This window comes from Mandrillus leucophaeus, unplaced genomic scaffold (genome assembly GCF_000951045.1).
Source record: "Mandrillus leucophaeus isolate KB7577 unplaced genomic scaffold, Mleu.le_1.0 Scaffold151, whole genome shotgun sequence".
Lineage (NCBI taxonomy): Eukaryota > Metazoa > Chordata > Mammalia > Primates > Cercopithecidae > Mandrillus > Mandrillus leucophaeus.
This window is the reverse complement of record NW_012101488.1, coordinates 4,886-23,972: the sequence shown is the minus strand read 5'-3', so window position 1 is coordinate 23,972 and position 19,087 is coordinate 4,886. Positions and strand designations below refer to the sequence as shown.

Below are 19,087 nucleotides of genomic sequence, written 5' to 3'. Positions count from 1 at the left end.
TTTATTCTTCTGCTGTTCCCTTCCCTCCCCTTCCCTTCTTGTTCTTCTCTCTTTTGTTTTCTTTTCTTTTCTTTCAGGCAAGTTTCTTTTAAAAAGTAGGCCAGGCGCAGTAGCTCATGCCTGTAATCTCAGCATTTTGGGAGGCCAAGGTGGGCAGATCATGAGGTCAAGAGATCAAGACATCCTGGCCAACATGGTGAAACCCCATCTCTGCTAAAAATACAAAAATTAGCTGGGCGTGGTAGCGTGTGCCTGTAGTCCCAGCTACTCAGGAGGCTGAGGTAGGAGAGTCACTTGAACCCAGGAGGTGGAGGTTGCAGTGAGCTGAGAACGCGTCACTGCACTCCAGCCTGGGGACAGAGCTAGACTCCGTCTCAAAACAAAAACAAAAACAAACAAAAAAATAAAGGAATAAGGAATGGCTACTCCATAGGCAGAGCAAGCCCCAAGGGCTTCTGGTTGCCCATTTTCATGGTTATTTCTTGATTTTATGCTAAACAAGGGGTGGATTATTCATGAGTTTTCCAGGAATGGGGTGGACAATTCCCAGAACTGAGGGTTCCTCCCCTTTTTAGACCACATAGGGTAACTTCCTGACATTGCCATGGCATTTGTAAACTGTCATGGCGCTGATACCAGCAGTTTGAGACCAGTCTGGGCAACATGATGAGATCCTGTCTTCTACAAAAAATAAAAAGGCAGTTTAACTGTTGTAGTATGTGTGGTAGTGATGCAAGCAACACCACCTCTTGGCTTTCACATTGGGCCTTCTTTACATTGCGGTAGCTCTGGCTCTTTGACTTGTGACCCTCACAACCTACCCAGTAAATATACAGTGGTGTTTTTAGGTTTGGAGAATCCTTTCCTACCTTTAAATACATTAATGCTAGCCATTTTTAAAACCATTCCTACTGTAATAGTAAAATATTTTCTAGATAGATAAGAAGAAAAAATGGACACACTCAGCATCAAGTGATCCTCCCACCTTTGCCTCCCAAGTAGCTGGGACTGTAGGCACGTACCACCATGCCTAGGTTATTTATTTATTGATTGATTCATTATTATTATTTTTTGAGATGGAGTCTCACTCTGTCGCCCAGTTAAATGGCGTAGTCTTAGCTCACTGCAAACTCCGACTCCCAGATTCAGGTGATTCTCATGCCTTAGCCTCCCTAGTAGCTGGGACTGCAGGTGTGTGCCACCACACCTAACTAATTTTTTTTTTTTTTGTATTTTTAGTTGTATTTTTAGTTGAGATGGGGTTTCGCCATGACCAGGCTGGTCTCGAACTCCTGATCTCAGGCAATCTGCCCACCTCGGCCTCCCAAAGTGCTAGAATTACAGATGTGAGCCATCATGCTCGGCCTATTTTATATATTTTGTATAGACAGGGGAGCCTCGCTATGTTGCCGAGGCTGGTCTCAAACTCCTGGGCTCAAGTGATCCTCCCACCTCAGCCTCCCAAAGCACTGTGGTTACAGGTATGAGCTGCTGCACCTGGCCACTTTTATTTTCTTTTAGTTTTTGATCCAATGGCTTCTAAATAAATGAGTTATCAAAAATTAGCAGTAGTTGCTTTTCAGTGTTTGATTTGAGAAGGAGCAAAGTATACTTGAATGGACTCTCATTTAACAGACTGAATTATTGTATCCTGTAGGAAAAAACCTGAGGACACTACAAAGGAATTGTGTTGTTTTTAAAGAGGGAAACACCTTTTCTGGTTTCCAAATATTTAATTAAAATAAGCGCTTTTGAAAAACATAGATGCAGTATACAAAGAGAGACAGTGAACCTGCTCCTCAGTTCTACCCCTTCAAAGAATAACTCCTTTTAATGCTTCTGAGAACATCCTTCCAGACTTTTCCGTGCATATTTATATTTTATAGAAATCTGTTCATCTTCTGTATAATGTTCTTAATTTTTTCACTCAATATATTACATCTTTCTATTATTTGTGTGTGTTAGTACATGCAAATTTATGTCTTCTTCTCTTGGCTGCTAAATAGTATTCAGTCATCTGAATAAAGCATAATTTATTTAACCAGGCACTTCCTAATGGACATTTAATCTCCCTTCCCAGCTTGCTATGATAATATAACTTGCTAGTGAGATTTCTTGTACATGCATCCTGATGTACTTTATGTTATTTCCTAAGGATAAGTACTTACAAGTAGACTTACTGGATGTTACATTACACTTTTAAAAATATTGCCTTTAAAAAAAAAATAAAAGAATGTATATAAAAATGGAATCAACTCTGTATATGAATTAATAATATCGGACCAAAATGTCAATTTCCCAGTTTTGACAATGTACTGTGGTTATATATGATATTACCAGGGAAAGCTGAGTGTGGCTCTATTTTTGCCACTTCTTGTGAATCTTTAAGGATTTCAAAATAAAGCATTATTTATAAATACAAATATTTGATATATAGCCAATACAGGATGGGTCTATCAATTTATACTTCTTCTAAGAATATATGAAGCTCTTGGCCAGTGGATCGCCAGAGCTGGAGTCATTAGCAACAGACTAATGACTGTGACTGTCACAGAAACACCCTATGTGGTCAGGATGGTGGTTATGTACAGGGCTTAAGCAAATAAGTAAATATAAAGAGGAAAATGGGAGTGAGAGAAAGAAGGTATACATAAAGAAAGGAGAAAAGCTAGATAGAACAAAATGTGTTATTGAATTGTAATTGGAGGTATCCCAGTGAGTTTACGGTCTCTAATATATACAGATACAGAAATAGATGTTTGATTTTGACGTAAAGAGGTGAGCATCTGTTTGTATATTCACGGCAGTTTCTTCAAGGTTGCGTGTGCATTTTTCTTTGTCTGTTTCTCTGTTGAGGCTACCTTTCACTGATTTGGAAAAAGTCTTAATAGTATAGATTCTAACTGATCATGTGGCACTTTATGCTAAACACTTTTTTTTTTTTTTTTTTTTGAGATAGAGTCTTGCTCTGTTGCCTAGGCTAGAGTACATTGGCGTGATGTTGGCTCACTGCCACCTCTGCCTCCTGTGTTCAAGTGATTGTCCTGCCTCAGCCTCCCAAGTAGCTGGGACTACAGGTACACATCACCATGCCTGGCTAGTTTTTGTATTTTTAGTAGAGATGGGGTTTCACCATGTTGGCCAGGCTGGTCTCAAACTCCTGACCTCAAGTGATCTGCCTGCCTCAGCCTTCCAAAGTGTTGGGATTACAGGTGTGAGCCACCACACCCGGCCTGCTAAACATCTTATGAAATTAATTTGTTGATCTTTTTCTTTATGATTCTGGCATTGGTCATGCTGTATTCCATTTTACTTGCTTATAATTTTGTGACCCAGGAATTTTGGCAGGGCCCGCTGGACAGCTCTTTGCTCCTTAGTGTCTTGGATCACTCAGTCAGCTGCATTTAGCTGCAACTGGGCTGGGCCAGAAGACCCAGAAAAACCTCATGCCCAGGTCTCTGTAGGCCTTGATGCTCCTCCAGGTATCTCCTGTCTCTCTCCACATGGTTAGCTGAGCTTACCACTGGGAGGAGGGAGCAGAAATATGGTGGGAGGGAGGCGTTAAAGTAGGTGGTATGTCAAATCTTAGCCCACTAACAGGAGGAGATTTGAGCTGCCACTTAGCTCCCTGATTGTCTTCCTTCTTCTCATCTGTTTTGCCTTCTCAGGATTCTTTCCTTCCTCAAGAGATTATCATCAAAGTCGAGGGAGAAGACACTGGGTCACTGACCATCCCATCTCAGGTAAGTTGGGCAAGGCCTCTGTCTTTGCACTGAGAAACGTGCATGGCTAGGAAGTGAGTAGAAAGTGAGGAAATGAAGATAAGAGTGGACAACTTTTTCAAGAAGTTTGGTTATTGTGTGAAAGGTAGAAGAAAAAACTTCAAGGACTTTTGAGATTGAGGGTTTTTTCTTTTTAAAGGGATTGAAAAGATTGAATTCAGTTTAAATGATTACAGGAAGGAGTTAGTAGAAGAAAAAAAGTTATTGATGAGGAGACAAGAGAGAAACTGTAAAGCAGAGTCCTTGGTTAGCATCAGAGAAATTAATTCAGAACATCTTGAATAAATTAGCTGTATATGAGGAGAAGGATTTATATAGGAACAGTGAGGTTGAGGGAATTATTTGAAAGCTTGATCTTTCACTGTGAAAAATCAGATGAGCATGATGGTGGGAACTGGAATGGAGAGATGTATGACAAGGTAGAGAAGGCTTAAAATAGCAATTTTGGATTATGAGAGGAAACAGGCTGCTCCAGTAAATGTAATAGGATTGCTGGTCAGTCTGAAAGATTCATTCAGAGATATTGGCCATTAATTTATAATACTCTATCCTGCTGCTTTTGTGGATTTTTTCCCTGCAGTGGCAATTTGTAGCCCACTTTCCACAGACAGCAGATTGACATTCAAATTAATTTAGTTTTTGTAATTTGCCAGGTCCACTTCCTATGGAGTGGACACTCCAAAGATCAAGGGAATATTTGAAAGGGAATTTAAAAATATCTCAAGTAGAAAGATTAAAAAGAATGATCCGTGGACCTTAAATTGAGTAATTAATATGGAAGTGATAAAGAGTCCACTAAGTAGAAATGACAAGAATATAGGCTGGTAGTGGTAATAGTAGACATTTCAGTAGCGTAATGGCCCTAAACCATCAAGGAACAAGAGTAAAGGGAGACAGTTGAGCCAATACAGTGGAGCAATCTGACATTGTAGTGAAACATGGGCAGTTTTGTATTTGTGACTCAAAAGGTGGAGTGTTTTATGATAATTTCAAGGTCTGGGGTGTCCCCCTAAGAGTGAGCTGATGAAGAGCGGCTTCAGGATATGAGACTTGGGTTAGCCATATGAATTGATGACTGAGAACACGGTCTCTGAAATGTACAAGCTTGAGGTTACATCCCAACTACTAACCTTAGGCATATGTCTTAATTTCTCTGACTCCCTTGGTCTTCATAAGAAAAAAGTAGTACTGCTAATAGTGTTTTCTCACAGGAGCCCTGTGAGAATTAAATGAATGATAATCTATGTGACATGTTAGCACAATGCCTGACACTGTGGTGGTGCTTCATGCAAACTCATTAAAGTCAGTTATTTTTATATTCTCATCAGCTGAGTGTACAAGTGGATGCTATAGACAATATGAGACAAGACAGTACAAGTTCTTATAGTAGAGGGTAAATCCCAAGTATGAATCTTCAGTGAATGGGGGTGGGGGTGGTGTTCAGAAGGTGGGTAGGACAGAGCTCCAAGAAGTGAGGTAAATGGCTTGAGTTTCAGAGTAACTGGGAGGGCATGCACTCCTTCTTCGATGCTGAAATCCCTAGGATTGGAGAGTATGAGCATTCTTAGCCTCTGAGGACTGAGGAGGAGGGAAGTTGTCAGTGGGAAGTGTAAGTCTCCATTAACACAGGGATGTATAGGGAATGTTTGGTGAAGGATATTGAAACTGCAGGCTGGAGTGCAGTGGTGTGATCATGGCTCACTGCAGCCTTGACTTCCCAGGCTCAGGTGATTCTCCAAACTTCAGCCTGCTGAGTAGCTGGGACTATAGGCACGCACCAGCACACCAAGCTAAGTTTTTGTGTTTTTAGTAGAGACTGGGTTTCACCATGTTGCCTACGCTGGTCTTGAATTCCTGGGCTGAAATGATCCACCCACCTTGGTCTCCCAAAGTGCTGGGATTATGGGCATGAGCCACCACACCTGGCGTATTTTATTGTTACAAAAGATGAGTTTCGAGGGCATGGTTGAAGGTTTTAGGAAGGAGTTTTCAGGCATGGGGAGTTTGGGACAAGTGAAAAGAATAAAATAAGTGGGATAGAAGTCCAGAAAAGCTAGTATCTGCACATTGAGGAGCCTTTTCAAATGGGTATGTGGTACAGCTTGTGAGATTCAGGTGAGGGAAGATGAGTTAAATCAATCTGGGTGAGGGTTATTTTAATATATTAGAAGGTTTATTGATACTGTTGATTCACTTACTGAAATAATTTACTAAATATAAATGTAATATCTACTATATATAAATACTATGTTAAGCATTGGAGTTACATTTGCAAACTGTAAATACCTTGTCTCTGCCTTCATGGATCATGGCCTAGTGACAGAGATGACTATTATGCAAATAGGAAAGTGTGATGATAGAAGTCCATGGAGCTTTGAGAGTATACAGTTGGGAGTGGAGTGGGGGTGCTAATCTAGTTGAGTATTATCTGTTTGACATTTGAACAAGCTTTATACTAAAGAGACCTATATTAAACAGAAAGGGGGAGTGTTTATTAAAAAGAGGCATGCATTACAGATTGAAAGACAATACCTTAAAGATTAATGTTAAATACAGGTGGCAGTTGGCAAGTTATTTTTTGAATTTCACGTTGGGCTAATCATGAAAACATTTGAGGTTTCAGTGAAATTTTTAGGCTCAAACTTAGAAAGAGGCATATACAGCAGTATTTTGCATGTGTTTTCATGACATTCAGGACCCTGTATCCTATTCATGAACTGCAGCTCAAGAATGCCTGGTCTATTTAAAGAGCCTTTAGTGGCAAGAGGCATTCAACTTCCCCTTGCCTTTGCTGCTCCTGGATAAGGACAGATCACCCTTAGCACTTCTTTTTTGGATTAAAATTCCTGCCCAGTTATCTTAAGAACAGGCCCTTTCCTGCTTAGAGGAGGCAGCCCAAGAGACCCCATTTATATGGCAGTAATAACAGCGAATGTCTCCTAAAAGGCTCTGCCATGCAGCTGGATATGGATAGAAACAGAACTGTTATTTGAAGGCTGAGCGTTCAGAATAAAGGTCACCTTGACTCTCAGTCAATCTTTCAGGATCCTGAGACCTACTCGTGTAACAGTATAGGCTAAGCACCCCAATCCCAAAATCTGAAATTGTCCAAAATTTGAAGGTTTTGGAGCCCCGACATGATGCCACAAGTGGAAAATTCTACACCTAACTTCATGTGACCAGTCACAGTCAAAACTTTGTTTCATACACAAAAATTTTTAAAAATTGCATACAATTACCTTTAGTCTACATGTTTAAGGTGTATATGAAACATAAATGAATTTGTGTTTAGACTTGGATCCCATCTTCAAGGCATCTCATCATGTAAATGCAAATATTTCAAACTCTGAAATCCAAAATGCTTCTAAAATGCTTCTAGTTGTAATTATTTTGGCTAAGGGATACTCATCCTGTAATTGCTGGCCTTTGTTGTTTCATCAGTAAACCCTGCTAGTGGCTTTTCATAGATCGTTGTAATTATTCATTCAACCCAATGAGTTAGGTATTATTAGGCCTAATATATAGAAAGGGAATAAACTCACCACTAAAAGACAGATTGGGTCAGGTGTGGTGGCTCATCCCTGATTCCTGTAATTCCAACACTGTAGGAGTCTGAGATGGGAGGATTCCTTGAACACAGGAGTCTGAGACCAGCCTAAGCAATATAATGAGGGTCTGTTTCTACAAAAAATTTAAAAATTTGCCAGGCATGGTGGTACACACCTGTAGTCCCAGCTACTTGGGAGAGTAGGTGGGAGGATCACTTGAACCCAGAAGATGGAAGCTGCAGTGGGCCATGATTATGCCACTGTACTCCATCCTGGGCAACAGAGTGAGGCTCTGTCTCAAAAGAAAAAAAAAAGACAAATTGTTAGATATATTTTTTAAGCCAGATATATGCCCTTTATAGGTAAGAAAGCCAAGTCTTTTTATCTTCTACATCCAGTGTTCTTCACCTATACATACTGCTTTTCATCGAGGTCCACATTTCATTTTCTGCCTCATGCATTAGCAAAGTACAGCCTGTGGCTGTTTTTGTAAATAAAGATCTATTGTAATGTAGCCACACCCATTTGTTTATATATTTTCTGTGGCTAATTTCTTGCTATAGCAGCAGAATTGAGTAGTGTGACAGAGACTGTGTGACTGGCAAAGTGTAATATTTACTATCTGGCCTTTGACAGAAAAAAATTAACCACCCTTGTTTCATTAGTTTCTTGGGAATTTTGAGGGAATTCCTAAGTGGGAATTCTATATTCACCATGCAAAAGTCAGAATAAGCATCTTTTTATAAGGCAGACAAGATAAAATAGTTTATATCAGTTCTTATCTGGTGTTCCTCTTTGGAGTTGTAAAAACAGGTCCAGCATCCAAAACCCAAAGAGCTCACCCAGAAGGCACCTGTACATCTTGACTGGAATCTTTTGGGCACTGACAGTCTCAGGACAACTCCCAGGTCACCAGATTTTCCTTTTTCCGTCTGTCAGACTTTTCTTCCTCCATAAACTTTGGAAGGAAATGACGCTCAGCTGAGCGGGAATTTGTGTCCTTTTTTAGGAAGGAGTGAACTTCAAAATTGTGACTGTGGACTTCACACAGGAGGAACAGGGTACTTGGAACCCTGCTCAGAGGACCCTGGACAGAGATGTGATCCTGGAGAACCACAGGGACCTAGTCTCTTGGGGTAAGAATACATTCCTCTTTAATGAAGATCCATATACTGAAATGATTTCACATTCTGATTGATTAAGAACTGTGAAATTCAGCAGCCAGAATGATTTTGGCTGCATATAGATTGTGTTTGTGCTTTTTATTCCTCAGTGAAGATTAATTTTAGTTTGTAGGGTAGAAACAGTGCAGATTCTTGGGCTTGAGATTTTCAGTCTTCATGTTCCTAAAGACCAAAGGCTGGGACCAGATTCTGCAGTAATTTTCTTTTGTTCCCAGTTTTGAACACTCAAATTCCTATATATTTCCTTATCAGCTTTTTGAACCAGATACAGTCTCCTAGTTGGAGCAAGGGAAAGAATATAAAAAGAATTTTCCAATACATGTGTTCAAGTGAGAACCAGACACATAGGGGTCATTACAGGTGTAGAAGGTTCATTTGAAAAAATCCCCGTAGAAGATGCCACATTTTTCTTCATTTCCTACCTCCTGATGGACTGTATATATGACCACTTTTTCCATATATACTCTCTATTGCTTGACTTAGTAGCCACCCAGGCTACTGGGAGCAAACTTCTAGTCTCTTTCAGTTGGAATCACAGAAATTCATGGGGCTATATTAGCTCCTAAGGTATTTAGGGAACTGGATAATAATGCCCCATTCCTTTTCTTTTGTTCACAAACGTAGTGTCCTCATGTCTCACTGACACAGAGTAGAGTATTTAGCAAGTTTTATGCCTTCAGAAATTCCTAGATAGGTAGACACTAATCTCTTAGTGAACACCTCTGTAGCACTAAAGAGTGGAAAAGACTCTATTCTTTACATATTGCAAAACTGGGTTGCAATTCTGTAGGTTCTACATAGAGGATCTTATTTTGGAATATGCAGGTATTTGACATCCAGAGTCTTATTTATTTGGACTAAGATTAAACCAAGATTACAATGTTCCATTTTAATGCTCTATTGTGATATTGGGCTGTGGTAGTTCTGTACTTAATGCTTTATCTCACCCTTTTGGTTTTTCAACCTAGGTTATTGGTCAGTATTTGAAAACAAATCCATATATATTTTTCATACTTTCTTGTTAGCTTTATTCCATTTTTCAAGCTCTGATATTTTTTGGCTAAGATATCTTATATTGCTTTCTTTCAGACTTGACAACTGCAGTTGGAAAAAAAGATCCAACTTCAAAGCAGAGCATTTTTGATGAAGAACCAGCTAATGGAGTGAAGATAGAAAGGCTTACAAGGGATGATCCTTGGTTATCTTCATGTGAAGAAGTTGGTGATTATAAAGACCAGTTGGAGAAGCAACAGGAAAAACAAGAGATACTTTTGCAGGAAGTGGCATTCACTCAAAGGAATGCAGTTATTCATGAGAGAATCTGCAAAAGTGATGAACCTGGGGAGAAGAGTGGTCTGAATTCCAGTCTATTTTCGTCCCCAGTTATATCCATAAGAAACCATTTTCATAAACATGTATCACATGCTAAAAAATGGCATCTTAATTCTGCTGTAAACAGTCATCAGAAGATTAATGAGAATGAGACTCTATATGAAAATAATGAATGTGGAAAACCCCCTCAGAGCATTCACCTTATTCAGTTTACAAGAACTCAAACAAAAGACAAATCCTATGGATTTAGTGACAGTATTCAATCTTTTTGCCATGGTACACCCCTACATATACATGAAAAAATTCATGGAGGAGGAAAAACCTTTGATTTTAAAGAATGTGGGCAAGTTTTGAACCCCAACATATCCCATAATGAACAACAGAGAATTCCTTTTGAAGAGAGTCAATATAAGTGTAGTAAAACCTCTCAGAGTTCCTCCGTTACTCAAAACATGAGAAATAATTCTGAAGAGAAACCTTTTGAATGTAATCAGTGTGGGAAATCCTTCAGCTGGAGCTCTCATCTTGTTGCACATCAGAGAACTCATACAGGGGAGAAACCTTATGAATGTAGTGAATGTGGAAAATCCTTCGGCCGGAGTTCACACCTTGTTTCTCATCAGAGAACTCATACTGGAGAGAAGCCTTACAGGTGTAATCAATGTGGGAAATCCTTTAGCCAGAGTTATGTCCTTGTTGTGCATCAAAGAACTCATACTGGAGAGAAGCCTTATGAATGCAATCAATGTGGAAAGTCATTCAGGCAGAGCTATAAACTTATTGCACATCAAAGAACACATACCGGAGAGAAGCCCTATGAATGTAATCAGTGTGGGAAATCATTTATCCAGAGCTATAAACTTATTGCACATCAAAGAATTCATACTGGAGAAAAGCCCTATGAATGCAATCAGTGTGGGAAATCCTTCAGTCAAAGTTATAAACTTGTTGCTCATCAGAGAACTCACACAGGAGAAAAACCCTTTGAATGTAATCAGTGTGGGAAATCCTTCAGCTGGAGCTCTCAGCTTGTTGCACATCAAAGAACTCACACTGGAGAGAAACCGTATGAATGTAGTGAATGTGGAAAATCTTTTAACCGCAGTTCTCACCTCGTTATGCATCAGAGAATTCACACTGGGGAAAAACCATATGAATGTAATCAGTGTGGGAAATCCTTCAGCCAGAGTTATGTTCTTGTTGTACATCAGAGAACTCATACTGGAGAAAAGCCCTATGAATGCAGTCAATGTGGGAAGTCCTTCAGACAGAGTTCATGCCTTACTCAACATCAGAGGACTCATACTGGAGAAAAACCGTTTGAATGTAATCAGTGTGGAAAAACATTTAGCTTGAGTGCTCGACTTATTGTGCATCAAAGAACTCACACTGGAGAGAAACCCTTTACATGTATTCAGTGTGGAAAAGCTTTCATTAATAGCTATAAACTTATCAGGCATCAGGCAACTCATACTGAAGAGAAACTCTATGAATGTAACTAGTTTCTAAGTCAGCTGGGATTTATTCCCTTTTATTCTTTTAAAAAGTTTATTTTAAGGTAGTACATGTTGTGGGAAGAACTACTGTAAAAAACAATATATGTGGGAAAACTTCCAGTCCTCTGTTAATTGTGTGTCTGAAATTTGTTCTGGAAAAGAAAGGGGGAAAATCTATGAATGACTTTTCAACCTAGCAATTCCATATACAACATTAAACTTGATTCTTATGACATATTCCTATGAAAATAATAAATATTGGCACTTTTCCTTGCAGAAAGCACTCTGACCTGAATCAGAGAAAATCATATGCCAAAGCCAGCTGCCAGTGTGTTAGACCTTTTTCCATAAAGAGTAAATGGAATACTAACACTAATGGACTTACTGAGAAGATTGAAAGGTTGCTGTAGTGTTTAAACTTAGGCTGGAAAACCATATTTTAGTGCTTAATTTTACTACATGATCTTCCAGTGAGATAGCTTGTAATCTGTTCCTTACAGCACTTGCTGTTACATGTGAAGATTTTGTAAATTTTAGGAATGTGTCTACGATATGTAGTGAAAAATGTGGAAAAATAATATAGAAATAATATTCACTTCTATAACCATTATGATAAAATATTTGTGTATGGATTAGAATAGAAAGGGATTATGGATATGTCTATTCAGTTTTTTGGTTTATGTTTGGCCTTTTTGGAACGTATGCTGTTGTGCTATGATAAATGATATAACGAGTAAAACTTACTCAAAAACAAAAATGAAATCCAAAGATTTCCTTCTTTGACTATTTAGGAAAGACTAAGCAACCAAATAGCAAAAGATCCCTCAGGATAATGAGGTTTATGTTTGGATTAGCATGAGCAGATTACTATTTAGGACATAGATTCCTAGGAACATTCCTCACTGAAAATAAAATAGATCCCTGGAAATAGGTAACTAGAAATTTTGGCCAGAAATGGTTTCCTATGAAGAATTGAGAATGTGTGGGAACTATAGAGGGCAAGTGGGCTTGTTTTCATATATGCAAAGCAATACTAAGGAGCTCTGTTTTCATGTTTTTGTTCTTCTCGTGTAGTATTGTCTCTTTCCTCTGGGATATGTTCCCTGATGTGAGAGTACTCTGAATAGAAGGGTGCTTCCCTGACTCAGTGCTGACCATCTAAATTATGCTTGCAAGAATGCTTTAATGAGGCAAGGTTTTAGTTACTCTTTGATATTTAAGATTTGATTAACATATCTTTCTGACCTTTTCCCTGAATCATGAACTTGAATCCTGTGGATTACCATATATTGAAGCCTCTGATCCCAGAAAGGTAATAAGCTCAAAGTTGAACTGAGAGATCAGATAATAGAGGTTGATACCCTTGGGACAGGAAGGAAAACTTAAAGGGTAACTGATGGGGTTACCTTTAGTAAAATTCTGTCCCTACGAGATGACCCTAAGTGGAGCCATCTCTATGAGGATTAATCCAGAGATTGTTGCACACCTGGCAGTGCCAGGTCTGGAAAAACAGTTGCTGATGTCTAGAAAACTGCCTCCCGATCCCAGGAGAATTTCTAGTCAGTTCATGAATGTGCAGGTAGGGGAACAGCAAGTATTCATACATTGGCTCCTGGAAAGGGCACATAAAATTGTAAAAAGCCCTAATAGGCTAGGGACCTATATTGGCTTCTTTCCTATGATGTACAGATAAATTATAATTTATATATTATATATAGTTATATATAATACAAATTATATTTTCTATAATTTATAATATAAAATACAAGTTATAGATAAAACCAAATACGTATTTGAAGTGTGTGGATTCTCTTATATGGGGATTGGTTTTCAATCAAACACTGATCAAAAATACAGTTTTTGCAGGATCCAAAACTCAAGTATATGGAGGGCCAACTTTTTTTTTTTTTTTTTTTTTTTTGAGACAGAGTTTCACTCTTCTTGCCCAGGCTGGAGTGCAATGGTACGATCTCGACTCAGCACAGTCTCCACCTCCAGTTTCAAGCAATTCTCCTGCTTCAGACTCCCGAGTAGCTGGGATTACAGGCATGCGCCACCATTCCTGGCTAATTTTGTATTTTTAGTAGAGATGGGGTTTCTCCATGATGGTCAGGCTGGTCTCGAACTCCCAACCTCAGATGATCTGCCTGCCTTGGCCTCCCAAAGTGCTAGGATTATAGGCGTGAGCCACTGCACCCGGCCTATGGAGGGCCAACTTTTTATATACATGCTTACACAGGGCCAACTGTGGGACTTGAGTATGCATGGATTTAGGTGTACAGGGGGTTCTGGCACCAATTCCCCAAATATACTGAGGGATAAGTGGATGGTGATTTATGGTGGCCAAGACAGTTTCAATAATAAAAAATGTCAGAGTAATTTCTATCATTTGCTCAATAATTTTGCTTTGCAGAAAAGATATTATAATTAAAAAGTGGTGAATGAAAAATAAGGCATCAACAGGCCAAAAATTTGTAGTTAAACTCTTGGGCCTAAAGTTTAGGGTTAAAAAGGATCAATAACTAGATTTTAGTTACATATGACATATGAATATATACATAACATTTTATGACTAAACATTTTTTGCTGTGTAAAATTCACAAAAATCAAACTATACCATAGAAAAATTTATAGAGATTGTATAGGCCAGATTTAACCCTATTGCAGAAAAATTGTAAATAAAAGGTGCCAAAATGTTTTCAATACCTGGATGGTAAGAAATGCTTTCCTTAAACCAGGTTTTTAAAAGGGTAAATCAAAACTGAACTTTAACACCGCCTTGGAAGTACTACATGAGAACACTTAATGCCCAAACCTGTGGGATACAGAAAAAGCAGTTCTCAGAATAAAATAGAAAGGTGACAGCTTTAAATGACTTCTTTATCAAAGGAGAAAGGCAAATAAACGTGAGGACCCATGGTGATGTTATGGAAACAATAACATAAATGAACACCAACAGAAACAGCAACAAAAGCTAACAAATGGAAATATGTAAAAGCTTAACATAATACAAAGCAAAATAGAGTCAAGAGTTGTATTCTTCTAGGGAGTTTCTATTTAACATTGTTTTTTTTTTTTTTCCCCTGTCTTCCTTGTATGCTCACTTCTGTGCCTGCCTGAAAGTGTCCTCAGTGGTCATGGACTCTTGAATGGTAACTTGGCTCAGGAAGACAATTTTAGCTAACAATGATTTTCCTACATCATTTTGAAAATATATTTTCTTCTGGCATTTAATGCCAAAGAGAATCTTTTTGAATAATCCATTATTTCTTTATAGAGTAATCCAAGCTATGGATTTTTTTGTACTCAGAATAGAAAAAAATACTCTTTCTTTCAGGTATGTTTTTAATAGGAGGAACTTGGTATAATTTCTAGGTTATGTAGCTTTCTCAGCAGTGACCTCTTCAGTCTTCTATTGCTTTTCTTTGCATTCTCTTTGAAACTGACAAGTGTTGTAGCCCCACATTCTACCTTTCATAACGCTTAATTGCTTTTGTCTTCGTTTCAGTTGTCTAGGAGGAAGTCTTCAGAATTACTGCTGCTTCCTATCTTTTCTGTTTATTTTTAAATAATATTTGTCATTGTCAGTATTTTTAATTGGTGCTTTTGCACATCCATCCACCCTAGGCAGTTTTCCCAAGCCTTGGGGGACCAGCTCACAATGACTTTTAGGATTCTGATGCCCCTTGCTGCCTGTAAGTAGGAAACCCATCTCATGTAACTTGTTGCATGTGTGTTCTGTTTTGATGGCCTCAGATCTAAGTTGGTAATCAGTGCTGTGAACCGCCTCACAGGCTTCTCAAGTGAGATTGAGTCCATGTGCAACTTTTATCAACAAATTGGAAAAATACTTATTTTTCAAGATAAAGTTCTATGGGCCTAAGGTAAGATTAACAGGATTTACCAAGTACATTAAATGAGACATACAGAATAGATGGCATTGATTTGTATAAAATCCATTAAAATTTTTAAATATAAAAGATGTCTCTAAAAACAGCTTCAAAAAGTCTAGATTTCCCCCTCCTAGCTGAAATCTCAAAAATATCAATAGAAGCATATTTAATTTTGTCAAACCTAGGCATAAAGTGAAAGATAAAATCACAAAATAAGGTGGAAACATTGCAAAATCGGTAACAACTGAGCAGGAGTGTGGGAGGAAGTAGATGTCCTCAGCAGGTACATTTCTCTGAAGTGAGGTGGACAGCCCTTAACTACTGACTGAGATCCTTCACAATTAGGAGAACAAACTACATTATCTGTCCTGGAGTCATTCTATCTCCAAGAACTAGAAAAGGCTGAGAATGACCAGGAGAAAAACATATTTGCATGAAGCAGTCACCTCCATGGCACAATAACAAATGCTAGACTGGATAGTGAGCAGCCCTGTAGCTGACTTCACTGTTGAGTAGGAAGGAGTTAATGCTTAAATACTTCTATACATCAACAGTAAGAACTGTAAGAGCCTGAAGTATGGCTGTTCCAGGAAGAACTTCTTATGCAAAGTGAATACATGAAAATGAGTGAGTACAAGGCTTGTCCAAAGACTTTACCAGCCCTACAATTATTCTTGAGAACTATAAGCAAGAAAGATGGGAAAACTTGGGGCAGTCTGAGGCCATCAGGGAAAATGTCCTGCAAATGTTTGATGGCTCACATCAAGAAATAGCGTATGTTGGCCAGGTGCGGTGGCTCACACTTCCAGGCCCTTGGGTACTCTCCTGTGTCTCCCAGCTACTCTGCCATCATCCCAAGCTTACTCTGACAGCTCCCCAAACCCAGGAATCGCCTACAGACTCACAAATCTCAGGCCTCTCTTCCATCATGTCTCCCATCTCTTCACCTGCAACCCCCAGGGACTCTCCTGTGTCTCCCAGCTCCTCTCCCACCGTCGCCAGATTTCTATCAGAGTCAGCCTCTCACATGCAGGAATCACTGAGAAACTCAGAGACCTCCCTGTGCTCCTCCCACATGTCTCCCATGTCTTTAGTCCCATCCCCCAGAGACTCTCTGGTTTCTCCTAGCTCCTCTCCAACCAGCCCCAGATTTCTACAACATTCATGCCTGCACACCCAGGTAACACCCAGAGTCCTCCCTGCACTCCTCCCCTATGTGTCCCATCTCTTCACCCCCAGCTCTCGGGGACACTCCCATGTCTCCCAGTCTCTCCAGACCTCCCCACCTTTCTCCACCAGTCAGCCGCCCACACCCAGGAAACACCTGGAAACTCAGGGTCCTCAGAGGGCTCCCTCCCCATGTCTCCCAACTCTTTACTCCAGGCCCTCAGCTACTCTCGTGTGTGTCCCGGTTACTCTCCCATCATTCCAAGATTTCTGCAACACTCAGCCCCCCACACCCGGGGATCACCGACAAACTCAACAGATCTCAGTGCCTTCCTCAATCATGTCTGCCATTTCCTCGCCTGCGGTCCTCAGGGACTCTCCTGTGTCTCCCAGCTCCCCTCCAGCCATCCGCAGATTTCTCTTGGAGTCAGCCTCTCATGCCCAGGAATCACCTAGAAACCCCCAGACCTCCCCGTGCTCCTCGGCCATATCTCCCATCTTTGCATCCCCATCCCTCAGAGGTTCTCCAGTGTCCCCCAGCTCCTCTCCAACCATCCCCAGATTTCTCCTGGGGCCAGCCCCTAATAAACAGGAGTCTCCTAGAAACTCACAGACCTCCCTGTGCTCCTCCCCCACCTCTCTGACCTTTGTACTGCCATTCCTTAGCGTCTCTTCCATGTCTCCCAGCTACTCTCCAACCATCCCCAGTTTTCTGCAAGAGTCAGCCCCCAGCACTGAGGAGATCCCTAGAAATTCACAGAGCTAACCAGATTCTTCCCCAGCGACTTCCATCTACACAGCAACAGCTCCCACATACTCCCCAGGGGCCCCACACCCATCTTCTTTTACACTCAGACCCTCCCAGAGCCTCACAGTCACTCCCCGTTATCATCATTCAGCTCGAAGTCCTTGCCAGCCTCCTGGCCAATGTGATGCAGTTATCCGGCCATTACTCCACATTCCTGCTCAGGGCCCCACACCCAGCCGCAGAAGAGCCCCTCCCACGTTCTGGCCTCACACACAGACCTCTCCTTCCACTTGCTACTATCACACACTTGCTGGCAGGAGAGGCCCGCTGATGGCCGACATCACCAGCCAGGTTATCTTACTCCTCAGCTGTGCAGCGGGACGCTCCTGGCTGCCGACATGGCTGCCGGCGCCCATGCCAGCGCGAACCCCCAGCCTATCTGCGTTCCTGTGGGAAACGCCACCAGCGACATCGCCAGCTTGACCTGTCTTCCTGGCAGTGACACTGTCGGTGTGAACCCCTGTTCTCAGATCCCTGAGGTATACATACGACCGTTTTCCCTGCGCTTGGTGTCTTCCATTCACAGGCCTTCTCATTGTCTCTCTTTCGGCCTCCATTTCAGACATTTACTCATCCGCTTTCCCTGTGTCTGCTGCTGTCTCCCTGTGGAGGCCGTGGATAAGATTCACCCAATTAAGGTGATGAATTGCATCGCCTTTAGTGTATTCATAATTGTGCACAGTCCATTTTCAATCGCAAGATGATTTATGACATTTTCATCCACCCCGTAAGAAAATCCCTGTAACATTAGTCATTTCTTATTCTGTCTCCGGGCCCCAACCCAAACCCCCAACCGCAACCGCAGCCCTAGGTCACAGCTCCATAGAGATCTCCACTCTATCTCCATAGATTTACCCAGTCTGGATAGTTTTTATAAACAGAATAATAGAACATGTGAGCCTTGGCAAATTTAGTCTATGAAACAGAATAATGAAAGAACGTCAGCAGGTCTACATTGGATACGCTGAAATGGAAAGTGCTAAGCCCACTGGGGGACAAGGTGGTAAAGTCCCTAAAAACTGAAGAATCCCAGGCAGGCATTGCAAATGATTTGGTTATGTAATGATGTGGAGAACTATCCATTATATATGACCCGCGGGGAAAGAAACAGATACCAAATAGTATGCCATTTGGGTGGATGGGATTTTTAAGAATGGACATGCACTCACGTAGATCAGGGATCAAGTGTGATGAAGAACATCATTTGCGTTACGAAAGTGACAGAACCAGTGACATTAAATGAAAAGATACAAAGGTTTTAAAATATAAAATGCTATACATATACATATATACATAATTTTTATATCACAAAGACCAGAAAAAATGCATGACGTTTGGTGTGGGTTGAATTGTGTGCCCCCATCCCAAAAATATGTTCAAGTCCTCACCCCCAGTATCTATGAACATGACTTTATTGACCAACAGGATCTTTGCAGATATAATCAAGTTAAGATGAGACCACACTAGATTAGGGTGGGCCTTAATGCAATGATTCGTGTCCTAAAAAGGAGAAGAAAATTTGGGCACAGACACACCCAGAAAAAAGACTGTCATGTGAAGATGGAGGCAAAAACGGGAGTGATACAAGCCAGGGAATGCCAAAGATTGCTGGAAATCGAGGGTAGGAAGAGGAAAGGAAGAATTCTTCTTTAGAGCTTTTGAGAGAGCACGGCCCTGCTGACAGCTTGTTTTCAGATTTCTGTTCTCCAGAACTGTGAGATAATTAATCTCTGTTGTTTGAGGCCACTCAGTTTCTGGTACATTGTTACAGCAGCCTGAGGAAACTAATACAGTTTTCAATCACACATTAAAAAGCATTGAGAAAGTAAAATGAAGAAGAAAGTATAGACTACATATGACAGCTCAAGAATTACTTT

At 40.4% G+C, this 19,087-nt stretch overlaps 1 protein-coding gene across 7 annotated transcripts in view; it reads left to right on the top strand.

Annotated features, from left to right (window-relative positions):
• ZNF180 (zinc finger protein 180) overlaps positions 1–12,091 on the top strand; it is a 23,027-nt gene extending 10,936 nt beyond the window's left edge. For 4 of the 7 annotated variants that reach the window (XM_011975054.1, XM_011975056.1, XM_011975053.1 and 1 more), the window contains exons 3-5: positions 3,669–3,743; positions 8,340–8,466; positions 9,604–12,091. In XM_011975054.1, the coding sequence (XP_011830444.1) occupies positions 3,669–3,743; positions 8,340–8,466; positions 9,604–11,348 (1,947 nt within the window). In that variant the 3' untranslated portion in view covers positions 11,349–12,091. The remainder of the gene's footprint in view (positions 1–3,668; positions 3,744–8,339; positions 8,467–9,603) is intronic. The other 3 variants (XM_011975058.1, XM_011975057.1, XM_011975052.1) reach the window with 2 other exon arrangements.
• The last annotated feature ends 6,996 nt before the right edge of the window (positions 12,092–19,087 follow it).